This window comes from Oncorhynchus mykiss, chromosome 6, assembly GCF_013265735.2.
Source record: "Oncorhynchus mykiss isolate Arlee chromosome 6, USDA_OmykA_1.1, whole genome shotgun sequence".
Taxonomy (NCBI): Eukaryota; Metazoa; Chordata; class Actinopteri; order Salmoniformes; family Salmonidae; genus Oncorhynchus; species Oncorhynchus mykiss.
Window position 1 is genome coordinate 83101509 of NC_048570.1, and position 12309 is coordinate 83113817.

The window sequence follows — 12309 nt, forward strand, 5'->3', positions numbered from 1 at the left end:
GTCTCTCGCTCTCTCTCTGTCTCTCTCTCTCTCGCTCTCTCGCTCTGTCTCTCGCTCTCTCTCTCTGTCTCTCTCTGTCTCTCTCTGTCTCTCTCTGTCTCTTTCGCTCTCTGTCTCTGTCTCTCTGTTTCTCTCTCTGTCTCACAGTGCTCCCTCTCCTGCGGCGGGGGTAGCCAGGTACGTAAGGTGTTCTGTAAACAGCTGTTGTCTACGGGGGCCTACTGGACACTGGGGGACACAGCATGCCCAGGGGCCAAACCGGCCCCTCATAGGACCTGCTCCAAGACGGACTGTCTGCCCTACATGGCCGGGGGAGAGTGGGGGAAGGTGAGTGGGGATGGGGGAGGGAGGAGAGAGACTGAATGAGGTTAGGAGCAGATTAATGGAGGGATGGGGAGGGAGGAGAGAGACTGAAGGAGATTAGGAGCAGATTAATGGAGGGATGGGGGAGGGAGGAGAGAGACTGAAGGAGATTAGGAGCAGATTAATGGAGGGATGGGGAGGGAGGAGAGAGACTGAAGGAGATTGGGAGCAGATTAATGGAGGGATGGGGAGGGAGGAGAGAGACTGAAGGAGATTAGGAGCAGATTAATGGAGGGATGGGGGGTGGGGAGGGAGGAGAGAGACTGAAGGAGATTAGGAGCAGATTAATGGAGGGATGGGGGGGTGTTGAGGGAGGAGAGAGACTGAAGGAGATTAGGAGCAGATTAATGGAGGGATGGGGGTGGGGAGGGAGGAGAATGTGAGTAGAGAGGTTGCAGAGGGATGAAGAGGGATGGATGGATGGAGGGAGGCAGAGTGGGGGAGGTGAGTGGAGGGAGGGAAGGAGGGGTAGTGTCAGGAACTGTAAGAGGGACAGTGAAAGGAGGAGGGCAATTCCATTTTGATTGCACAAAGTTGTGAACAAACAAAATGCATAATGAATGTGTGTGTTGCAGTGCTCTGTATCCTGTGGTCTGGGGATCCAACGTAGGGAGCCAGTGTGTCGGAGGCTGACCTCAGCTGGACAGCAGGTGATGCTGGCGAGGAGGCTCTGCGACGGCCTCTCCTCTCCACCCCTGGTCAGGACATGCCGAATGACCACCTGCCCTAGTGAGTACACACACACACACACACACACACACACACACACACCTCAATATCCAGCCTGATAAGTGTACGATAGACCTCTTTCAGACCTCTTTCATCATGTGCACACACTCATACACACACATACGCTCAACTCTACAGATATGTGACCAGATTAGAGATTCTGAAAGCATACAGTCTCTGCATCCCAAATGGCACCATGTTCTCTCAAAATTAGTGTACTATATAGGGAATAGGGTGCCATTGGTCCTGGTCAAAAGTAGTGCACTTGGAAATAGGGTGCCATTTGGGACGTATTCACTGTGAACATGCTATGGGTGAGTAGGAGTCTTAAATATGTACACTTGAAAGTGATCCAAAGTAGTATAGAGAATAGGGTACCGTTTGTGATCCAGCCACTGTGACCATACTGTACCTAAGTACAAAGTCTTCTATATCTATATGTCTGGAAAATGATTATCCATGAGAATAAAGACACAGGAACATGTTCTGTTCTTTATCAGGCCATCGACAGCTCCAGTTCTCACTTTGAATGTTTACATTTGAACCGACTAATCAAAAACATGTGTATATATATACACATACATACAGTATATACATATATACACACACACACATCTACCTACAGTATATACATGTTATCCATGCCAACGTACAAACAGTACAGCATTACTGACCGCAATCTACGCACGCACACACACACACACACACACTACAAGCCAACTACTGTTCTGTGCAGCCAAGCGTACTTCCAGAATGAAGAGAACATCTGAAAAGCATACAGAAGTAAGGTCAATGGTTGTTCAATGAGTGTCTGTGAGTTCACACTGTAAAGGAAATAGTCCACTCTCCTACGGTGTGTGTGTGTGTCCCAAATGTGTCCCAAAGTGTTCACTGTGTGTCTGAAAGCTACCATCTCTCTGAACTGCCTCAACAAAGAGAGGATATACAATGCATGATTGAGTGCCTCGCAAATGTTACAGCTACTCCTTAAAGGAAGTGTGTGTGTGTGTGTGTGTGTGTGTGTGTGTGTGTGTGTGTGTGTGTGTGTGTGTGTGTGTGTGTGTGTGTGTGTGTGTGTGTGTGTGTGTGTGTGTGTGTGTGTGTGTGTGAGGGGGAGAGAGAGAGAAACTGTCCTACCCAGCTGCTGCTTATGAGGACCAGGGTCATGGTGGGTGCGTGTGTGATGTGAGCGCATGCCCGTGCCTCTGTGCATGAACTTTCAACATGTCAGAATACTACATCTATAGATTCACAATAGGGTAGTGTGTATACTACATCTATAGATTCACAATAGGGTAGTGTGTATACTACATCTATAGATTCACAATAGGGTAGTGTGTATACTACATCTATAGATTCACAATAGGGTAGTGTGTATACTGTGTTTTGTGTTTGGAGATATTAGATGGAATGACTTCACATTAACCAAAGGATTGACTCTCCCCTGCTGTCATGCTAGCCTCAGGTTGTGTCCCAAACAGCACCTTATTCCAAAAACAGTGCATTACTTTTCATCAGGTCCCATAGGGCTCTGGTTAGTACTGCACTATATAGGGATTAGGGTGCCATTTGGATGTAGCCTCAGAGTCTCAAGCACAAGGTCATGTTGCCTCATGCTTCTAGCCCAGACCTTATCTCATTCCCTGTTATCAAAGCTAATGATATCAAATCCACAGGATTAACTTGACCCAGATATACAGGGAGAGTGCTTCCCAAATGGCAAGCTTTTGCCATATAGTACACTACTTTGGAGTCAGTCTAAGTATGACCATACAGGCTCTGGTCACTACATAGGGAATAGGGTGCCATTTGGTACGCTCACAGAGAGTGCGTTAGAGGGAGGGTCTGAATGCATTGCCTCACAGTCTAAGTATGACCATCGGTCAGTACGAGACAGAAATTACAGTGATTGAAATGTACTGATCTTTCGTGAGAGCTTGGTTTTAGGTCCAGCTGATTCCAGACAGAACAGGGTGGAAGATCTTGTTCTCTACTAATCGACTCTTTTCTCATTTTAAGATCACTTCATTAGATCACTTCATTAGATCACAAGGTCCAACTGAAATGTGACTTCTGCTTTTATCCCCTCCAAGGACATAAATACACCCAGGTTTTGGAGAGGTGTGGGGAGCTGCCACACTGGGCGCCCTGAGGAGCTGTTGTTATGGGCGGTTAAGTGCCTTGCTCAAGGGCACAACGACAGGCAATGGCATCTGGGATTTCACACCGGCAACCCTCTAGTTTCCAGCTCACTTCCCGATAGATTTTTCCTGTCAGACCCAGGATTTGAACTGGCAACCATCCGGTTGCTGAGTTTCCTCTTTAACCGCTAGGCTAACTGCCGCCCAAATTATGCTAATGCTAATGTAGAATCATTATTCCAAATCAAATCATTATCATAATGTCAGATATAATGTAGGTTTTATTTATAATATTTTGTGTTAGTTATAAAGTTGTTTTATCCTTCTAAACCTTCATGCTATAGCCTATATTTGTCATGTGAGTAAATGACAATGGTTTAATTCACTGTAAGAGGTTGACCACCATTATGTTCTCTCTGTCTCTCTCTCTCACTCTCTATCTCTCTCTCTCTGTCTCTCTCTCTCTCTCTCTCACTCTTTCTCTCTCACTCTCTCTCTCTCTCTCTCTCCCTCCGTCTCTCTCTCTTTCTCTCTCTCTCTCTCTCTCTGTCTCTCTCTCTTTCTCTCTGTCTCTATCTCTCTGTCTCTCTCTGTCTCTCTCACTCTCTGTCTTACTCTCTCTGTCTCTCTGTCTCTGTCTCTCTGTCTCCCTCTCTCTCTCCCTCCCTTTCTCTTTCCCTCCATCCATCATTCCATTCAGAGCATAAGACAGAGATGAACCCCAGACAGCTTGTGAAGGAAGCATCCAGAATCAACCAGCAGCCCACAAAGGAGACAGGGAAGGAAGCATCAAAGGAAACAATCAAGGATCCAGTAAAGCGTTGTCCGTTGATTCTAGGCTTGAGTCGTATCTACATCCAGACCCGGCAGGAGAAACGCCTCCACCTGACCATCGGTGGGCGTGCTTACCTCCTACCAAAAACCTCCCTGATCATCAAATGCCCTGTCCGGCGCTTCCAGGTTGGATCCTTTCCTCATGGTCTTTATTGTTGTAATGGATGAGAACATATGCCATGGCTGGGGTTTCCAACTATGACTGGACATGTTTATCATTTAAAATCACTTACATTTAATTTTGTAGAGTCATTCTGGCAATAGACAAATCTCCCTGAACAGCTGTTCTGCTCAGCTTGTCAGGAGGTAAAGGCCATTCCAGGACTCCAGTCTAAATTGAGAGGTTGGCCTCCTTAGCTCTTATTTTTGCCTTGTGTTTTGTCTTGTGTTTTGTCTTGTGTTTTGCCTTGTTTTGTCTTGTGTTTTGTCTTGTGTTTTGCCTTGTGTTTTGTCTTGTGTTTTGCCTTGTGTTTTGTCTTGTGTTTTGTCTTGTGTTTTGTCTTGTGTTTTGTCTTGTGTTTTGCCTTGTGTTTTGTCTTGTGTTTTGTCTTGTGTTTTGCCTTGTGTTTTGTCTTGTGTTTTGCCTTGTGTTTTGTCTTGTGTTTTGCCTTGTGTTTTGCCTTGTGTTTTGCCTTGTGTTTTGTCTTGTGTTTTGTCTTGTCTTGTATGTTGCGTCTAGAAAGCCTACATCCGTTGGGAGAAGGACGGCCGCCCCCTGTCCAGCTGCAAGCGTCTGGGCGTCACCAAATCTGGTTCTCTAAAGATCCACAGCCTCGGAGTCGTGGACAGTGGGGTGTACGTGTGTATCGCCGGGCCCGCCTCAGACACATTCACCCTTAAACTGATTGGCAGCGACAGCAGACTGATCGACCGACCGGTTGAAAACGAATCGGACCCCGAACCTGGCCTAGACCTGACCAGGATTCAACCACGATTCAACCCTCAGGACTGGGACCCCCAGGGTCTTCCTCACTGCCTCCCGTTTACCCCCAGCCTCAAAGGTCCCAGTCTGTCTCTGCTGCCCGGTGGTGTGGAGGCCTCGGTGCTGCAGGTGCAGGCGGGGGCCTTGGTGCTGCAGCCCTGGAGCCTGGAGGAGAGGGTGAGGAACGTGAGTCTCCAGGCGGAGATGGGAGAGATCAGCCAGGAACAGGCTTCTCAGATCATCTACACCCTCATCACAGAGATGTCTGGAGGCCAACAGGCCTCCACAGAGCAGTGGAAAGGGACCAAGGAGGAGACGGGGAACCCAAAAGGTAACCTTTTGTTACGATAGAAAATAATCCAATACAATAGAATACAACTTTTTCCCTCCAAGGATGTCACCGTACCAGAATGAAAAACACCACATGTACATCATACACATTAGAAACAGTTACCCAGGCACACCATGCTGTACATATAGGACAGAAACACTCACATTCATTCATAATGAATCTGCAAGTGCCTGAGAATTTTTTTTGCATAATATTAATATACAGTATTACATAACTTTTTTGTATAATAGTTATGTAATGTATGCCGTTACCATGTCGTTTCTAAGCAAACACCAGGTCGTTAGCGGGCTGTAGAATAAAGTTTAGGGCTAGTTTGCACTCAGGGGAGTCTATTTTCAGGCCGGCATTAAGGCAGCACTAGTGTCAAACGCATGTTAGTTTGCAATTTTATGATGGAAATTCTGGCACACTGGTATTTTCCAGCACCAACGCCATGTTTGGCAATTGACCTTTCTTATATCAGCTCACTTGTGCTCAGATGGAGGGGTGGAAATATTTGAGGCGTGTCCTTAAAAACATGATCCAAAGTGCTAATTTCAGGCAGTGCTGGTAGGGATATTTAAGACCGACCTAAAGCTGGTTTCAGCAGTAACGCAGATGGTTATGACATGAATGTTGACAGCAGAAACACAGCCTATCCAGCCGTGACGCACACTGTCCATATGAACATGGAACAAGAGGAGCCTGATGTGCTTTTGGAGTCTGAATACTTCCTATTTAGAAACACAAAAAACGTGCTTTTCCCCATTTTGTTTCATTTGCTTTAAAACCAGGCACAGCCTCCTCTCAATGAAGGCTTTTTTTCTGCCCAAATCAATCGCAAAGTAGTCAAGACTGTCAATAAAGGGTTTGGCTCCCGAGACCACTTGGAAATAAATCTTAATCACCAAAGCTTTATTAAAATGTAAAGTTTGAGAGGAGTAAAACAGTGAGCTGACATTCCTTATTTATTTTATTTTATTTATTTTATTTTACCTTTATTTAACCAGGCAAGTCAGTTAAGAACAAATTCTTATTTTCAATGACGGCCTGGGAACAGTGGGTTAACTGCCTGTTCAGGGGCAGAACGACAGATTTGTACCTTGTCAGCTCGGGGGTTTGAACTCGCAACCTTCCGGTTACTAGTCCAACGCTCTAACCACTAGGCTACCCTGCCTAGTAGGCAGGCCCACATTATTCTAGCATGCAGGTCACATTTTGAACGTACGTAAAAACCCCTCCATGATGTAGAACCCAAGACCTCCCTTAGGCCTACTATAATGAAGGCTGGTTCAATAGAAATGACCCACTATAATGAAGGCTGGTTCAATAGAAATGACCTACTATAATGAAGGCTGGTTCAATAGAAATGACCTACTATAATGAAGGCTGGTTCAATAGAAATGACCCACTATAATGAAGGCTGGTTCAACAGAAATGGCCTACTATAATGAAGGCTGGTTCAACAGAAATGACCCACCATAATGAAGGCTGGTTCAACAGAAATGACCCACTATAATGAAGGCTGGTTCAACAGAAATGACCCACTATAATGAAGGCTGGTTCAACAGAAATGACCTACTATAATGAAGGCTGGTTCAATAGAAATGACCCACTATAATGAAGGCTGGTTCAACAGAAATGACCCACTATAATGAAGGCTGGTTCAACAGAAATGACCCACTATAATGAAGGCTGGTTCAACAGAAATGACCCACTATAATGAAGGCTGGTTCAACAGAAATGACCTACTATAATGAAGGCTGGTTCAACAGAAATGACCTACTATAATGAAGGCTGGTTCAATAGAAATGACCCACTATAATGAAGGCTGGTTCAATAGAAATGACCCACTATAATGAAGGCTGGTTCAACAGAAATGACCTACTATAATGAAGGCTGGTTCAATAGAAATGACCCACTATAATGAAGGCTGGTTCAACAGAAATGACCTACTATAATGAAGGCTGGTTCAACAGAAATGACCTACTATAATAAAGGCTGGTTAAACAGAAATGGCCTACTATAATGAAGGCTGGTTCAATAGAAATGACCTACTATAATGAAGGCTGGTTCAACAGAAATGACCTACTATAATGAAGGCTGGTTCAACAGAAATGACCTACTATAATGAAGGCTGGTTCAATAGAAATGACCCACTATAATGAAGGCTGGTTCAACAGAAATGACCTACTATAATGAAGGCTGGTTCAACAGAAATGACCTACTATAATGAAGGCTGGTTCAACAGAAATGACCTACTATAATGAAGGCTGGTTCAATAGAAATGACCCACTATAATGAAGGCTGGTTCAACAGAAATGACCTACTATAATGAAGGCTGGTTCAATAGAAATGACCCACTATAATGAAGGCTGGTTCAACAGAAATGACCTACTATAATGAAGGCTGGTTCAACAGAAATGACCTACTATAATGAAGGCTGGTTCAACAGAAATGACCTACTATAATGAAGGCTGGTTCAACAGAAATGATCTACTATAATGAAGGCTGGTTCAACAGAAATTACCTACTATAATGAAGGCTGGTTCAACAGAAATGACCTACTATAATGAAGGCTGGTTCAACAGAAATGACCTACTATAATGAAGGCTGGTTCAACAGAAATGACCTACTATAATGAAGGCTGGTTCAACAGAAATGACCTACTATAATGAAGACTGGTTCAACAGAAATGACCTACTATAATGAAGGCATTTTACCGGAGAATTTTAGAAGTTGAACACTCTCTTTGGTCTAACATTATATGCTAATTTGACTTTGGTGCAGGGCACATTACTGTCTCTGGTCACATACTATATCAAATCAAATCTATGTTTATTTGTCACATCCACAGAATACAGAAGGTGTGGTGAAATGGTTACTTGGATAGTGGAGTCTTTTGTTTAGACATGTAGCTAGCTAGCTTAACAATGAACCATAATCACCAACTCATAACATTATTACCCTTCATGAATCTGCAGGTAGTTTACCAACCAGGTTCAACGTTAGTTAGCTAGCTTTAACTTGAAATGAAAAATACTTTCTGATCAAATTAGAAACATATAATATCTGAAAATGTATACTATACTATCTTACCCGTATACATGGATGGACGCTTCTTATCATGTTTCAGATAAGACCCAGATGCAGACTGTGTCAAAGTAACAATGTTCATTGCAACAACAGGGGAAAAGGTACAGCACAGCAGGCAGGTTCAGGGTCAGGTCATTCAGAGGTCAGTAATCCAGAGTAGTGGGGAAAAGGTACAGGATGGCAGGCAGGCTCAGGGTCAGGTCAGGTAGAGGTCGGTAATCCAGAGTAGTGGGGCAAAGGTACAGGACGGCAGGCCGGCTCAGGGTCAGGTCAGGTAGAGGTCGGTAATCCAGAGTAGTGGGGCAAAGGTACAGGATGGCAGGCAGGGTCAGGGCAGGGTCAAAGCCAGGAAAAACTAGAAAACCGGAACTTGGACTAGACAGGAGCAAGGGGAAAACCACTAGTAGGTTTGAACAAACAAAACGAACTGGCAACAGACAAACAGAGAACACAGGTATAAATACACAGGGAATAATGGGGAAGATGGGCGACACCCGTAGGGGGGTGGAGACAGGCACAGACCGATGAAACAGATAAGGAAGGGCCTGACACTTCTCCCTCTCTGTCACGGATGCCATGGTTGCCCTTAGTTTGAAGATGTAATCTGGAGACAGGTGTTTTATACAACAGCCTTCTTTCTGTCTGTTCTCTTTTTGACTCCCTCTGCATTTTTGCAATCAATTGAATTTTCTCCATCTCCTTAGTTATCATGCTCTAATTCCACCGGGCATTCTACTGATTTCAAGACTTGCTCCTCCAGAAAGTGAAGGGCAACACTTTTGCAGTTCTACTATGTGATATCTTTCATAAAAGCCATTTTAGAAAGGATTACTTACACATGCTGACCAGCTTATGTTATAGACAAAAGTGTGCTACATGGCAGACCAATCCGAACTCATCTCTCGGCATGTCCAGCCCATCCATTATCTCAGCCAATCATGGCTATGAAGGTTCCTGGCTCATGAAGGTTCCTGTCTTTTTCCGTGGCTAAACCAACTAGGCTCGTAATTTAACAATTGTATTCGTATTTACAGATGGCATGCAAGTGTGTTATTAAGACACATGAAAGTTTACATGTTCCAGAAGGCATTTCTGCCCAAAATGTTTATGTTCAAATGCCTCTCCTGTAAAGTAGTGATGTGTGATATATGCCTAGTTTTCTGAAATTAGTCACATATTTTGCCATGGAGCACATTCTGATTGGCCAGTGAGGGGCCAAGTCTCGAGACACCCACAACTTGTTTATTCATCGAGCCCCAGCCCCTTTCGCGCCAATGCCAATAAGTGTACCGAGAATTGTGATAGTGAAAATAGCAAAACTATTTCTGACACACCCCTGAACCTATAGCACTACCGCCTGCGTTTAGATTTACCATTCTGTTAGGTTTGTTAAAATAGAGCCTGAAACAGGATTGTGTATTCAGATGAAACATTTGCTGGTACTGTATGGTGTTAGAGTTACATTTAAACGTGGGTATTCATAGGACAGATACTTTCATAGCTAAATAAAAAATACAAGTTATTTCTTTATGTTCAGTTTATATACAGGAATGAAACCCACAACTCATTATGACATTACTAGTGCATCAAATGTGTTTTATCAAGGTTGGGGGTCAATTCCTTTTCAATTCAGTCAATTCCTTTTCAATTCAGGAAGAAAAACATACAATTCTAATTCCAAATGTTTCTCATAGAGCATCGAGATGTGGAATTTCAGTTTATTTCCTGAAACTAATTAATGGAAATGGAACTGACCCCTACTGTAGTTATTATTTCATCTGCAACATACAATGTGATACGATCTCAAATCTCAATAGACCGGGCACCAAACTCGTCAGAGTGGTCGGCTAGTAGCTTCAAGAGACCAGTGATCATCCGACAGAGGCAGAACCCCCCGATGACCTTCCAGAGGAGTCTGAACATCAGTGTTGGCCAGACAGCCTTCCTGACCAACGCCACGCGGCAGCTGTACCTGCTCTGCCCCTCAGAGGGCATCCCGCAGCCCCAAATCACCTGGACCAAGGACGGAGTAGAGCTACAACTAACTGACAGGTAACACATACAGTAATACACAAATGCACACATGCATACTGTCACACACACACACACACACACACACACACATAAATAAGACATGCCCATTAGCTTTATGTTATCCTCTATTCTCACTCCTCTTTCCATAATATAGTGCAGCAGCCCTCTATGTGGGGTATAGCTCAGGCCTGCTGGACTTGGCTTTGCCCTGGAGAGAATACTGATTGTAGCTATGCAGGATCCCTGTGAGAAGCTATGGAAACTGTTACTCATATATCAGAGAAAGGAGAAAGGACTCGGAGCCCGTTGTGAATGTTCTGTGTTCCGAGTCCGCCTCAGATCATGGTGTGAAATTTACAATTTCACCTTCCGGACCCTGTTGCTAAGTCTCACTCCTCGTCCTCAAGTCTTCCTCCTCCCCCTCTTCAAATCTTCCTCCCTACTCATGTCTTCTTCCTCCTTTACCCCATTCTCATCCTCCTCTTCCTCACATCTTGTATAGCACCCTCCCTCCTACTCTTCCTCACATCTTGTGTAACCCCCTCCTCCTCTTCCTCACGTATTGTATATCCCCCCCTCCTCCTCCTCCTCCTCCTCTCCTCATGGATCTCCCATGGAGCTGGAGCAGCACTCACTGTTTTACAGGGTCAGCTCAGAACTTGGCTGGAGAAGGGAGAGAGTGTAGAGAAAGGGGATATAGAGGTGAGAGAGACAGAGGAAAGGGAAGGGAAGAAAACGGCTAGTGAGGGAAGAGAGGTGAAAATAGAAGAGAAGGGAAGGAGAGAGGGGAAAGAAAGAGAAGAGAGAAGGGGAGGACAGAGGAGAGAGCGGGGAAGGAGAGAGAGGGGAAAGAAAGAGGAGAGAGAAGGGAAGGAAAGAGGAGAGAGGGGAAGGAAAGAGGAGAGAGAAGGGAAGGACAGAGGAGAGAGAAGGGAAGGACAGAGGAGAGAGAAGGGAAGGACAGATGAGAGAGAAGGGAAGGACAGAGGAGAGAGAGGGGAAGGACAGAGGAGAGAGAGGGGAAGGAAAGAGGAGAGAGGGGAAGGAAAGAGGAGAGATAGGGGAAGGAGAGAGAGGGGAAGGTAAGAGGAGAGAGAAGGGAAGGACAGAGGAGAGAGAAGGGAAGGACAGAGGAGAGAGAAGGGAAGGACAGAGGAGAGAGAGGGGAAGGAAAGAGGAGAGAGGGGAAGGAAAGAGGAGAGAGAGGGGAAGGAGGGGAAGGAGAGAGAGGGGAGGAAAGGCAGCATAAAATTGGGCGAAAAAGGCGAAAAATAAAAAAAGTGAAATGGGAAAGGGGAGGGAAAAATGGATGGTTGATTGACATTCACAGGGCCCAGGGCCGAGGCGTGAAGCTGTGTGTTCTCCCAGTTCCGTGTGAGTGTGGAGACGGTTGCCCTTCACTTGCTCTTATCAAAGTGATGTGGTCTTGGAACCAACGTGTTGTGATAGCAGGCAGCGGGACCGCCTGTTGTGTACTGTAACCCGTTTGACCTCTCTAAAGACTTGGATAGATTTGAAGTGGAAATTCAGTAACTCTTACAAGACAATGGAAATTGCTATAATTAAAACCAATGTGTTTCGGCCTTTAGCCTTCATCAGGATTTTTCAACAGATTTGCCAGGCCTCATGTTCATTCAATGAGGGGAAAGACGTTTGTTTTAGGTTGCTTACCGGCTTTTTAAACCTGTAGTAGAGAAATAAAAATAACATGTTTTATGTTTGATGTGTATGTATGCCAGTGTGGAGCCAAAGGCACATTTCCACATTTGGACTTGCTTGCTTTTGGTGGTGCAATGCCCTGAATGCCATGGCAGTCTTTCCTTCATAGAAGCTGCTAAGCCCGACCTGACACCAGTGTC

General features: G+C 44.9%; 1 protein-coding gene across 2 annotated transcripts in view; it reads left to right on the forward strand.

Moving 5' to 3' along the window:
- Window positions 1–12309, forward strand: part of LOC110506865 (ADAMTS-like protein 3) — a 249991-nt gene that overhangs the window by 181561 nt on the left and 56121 nt on the right. For both annotated transcript variants that reach the window (XM_036981198.1, XM_036981199.1), the window contains exons 19-23: window positions 148–327; window positions 939–1092; window positions 3934–4193; window positions 4747–5320; window positions 10234–10468. In XM_036981198.1, the coding sequence (XP_036837093.1) occupies window positions 148–327; window positions 939–1092; window positions 3934–4193; window positions 4747–5320; window positions 10234–10468 (1403 nt within the window). The remainder of the gene's footprint in view (window positions 1–147; window positions 328–938; window positions 1093–3933; window positions 4194–4746; window positions 5321–10233; window positions 10469–12309) is intronic.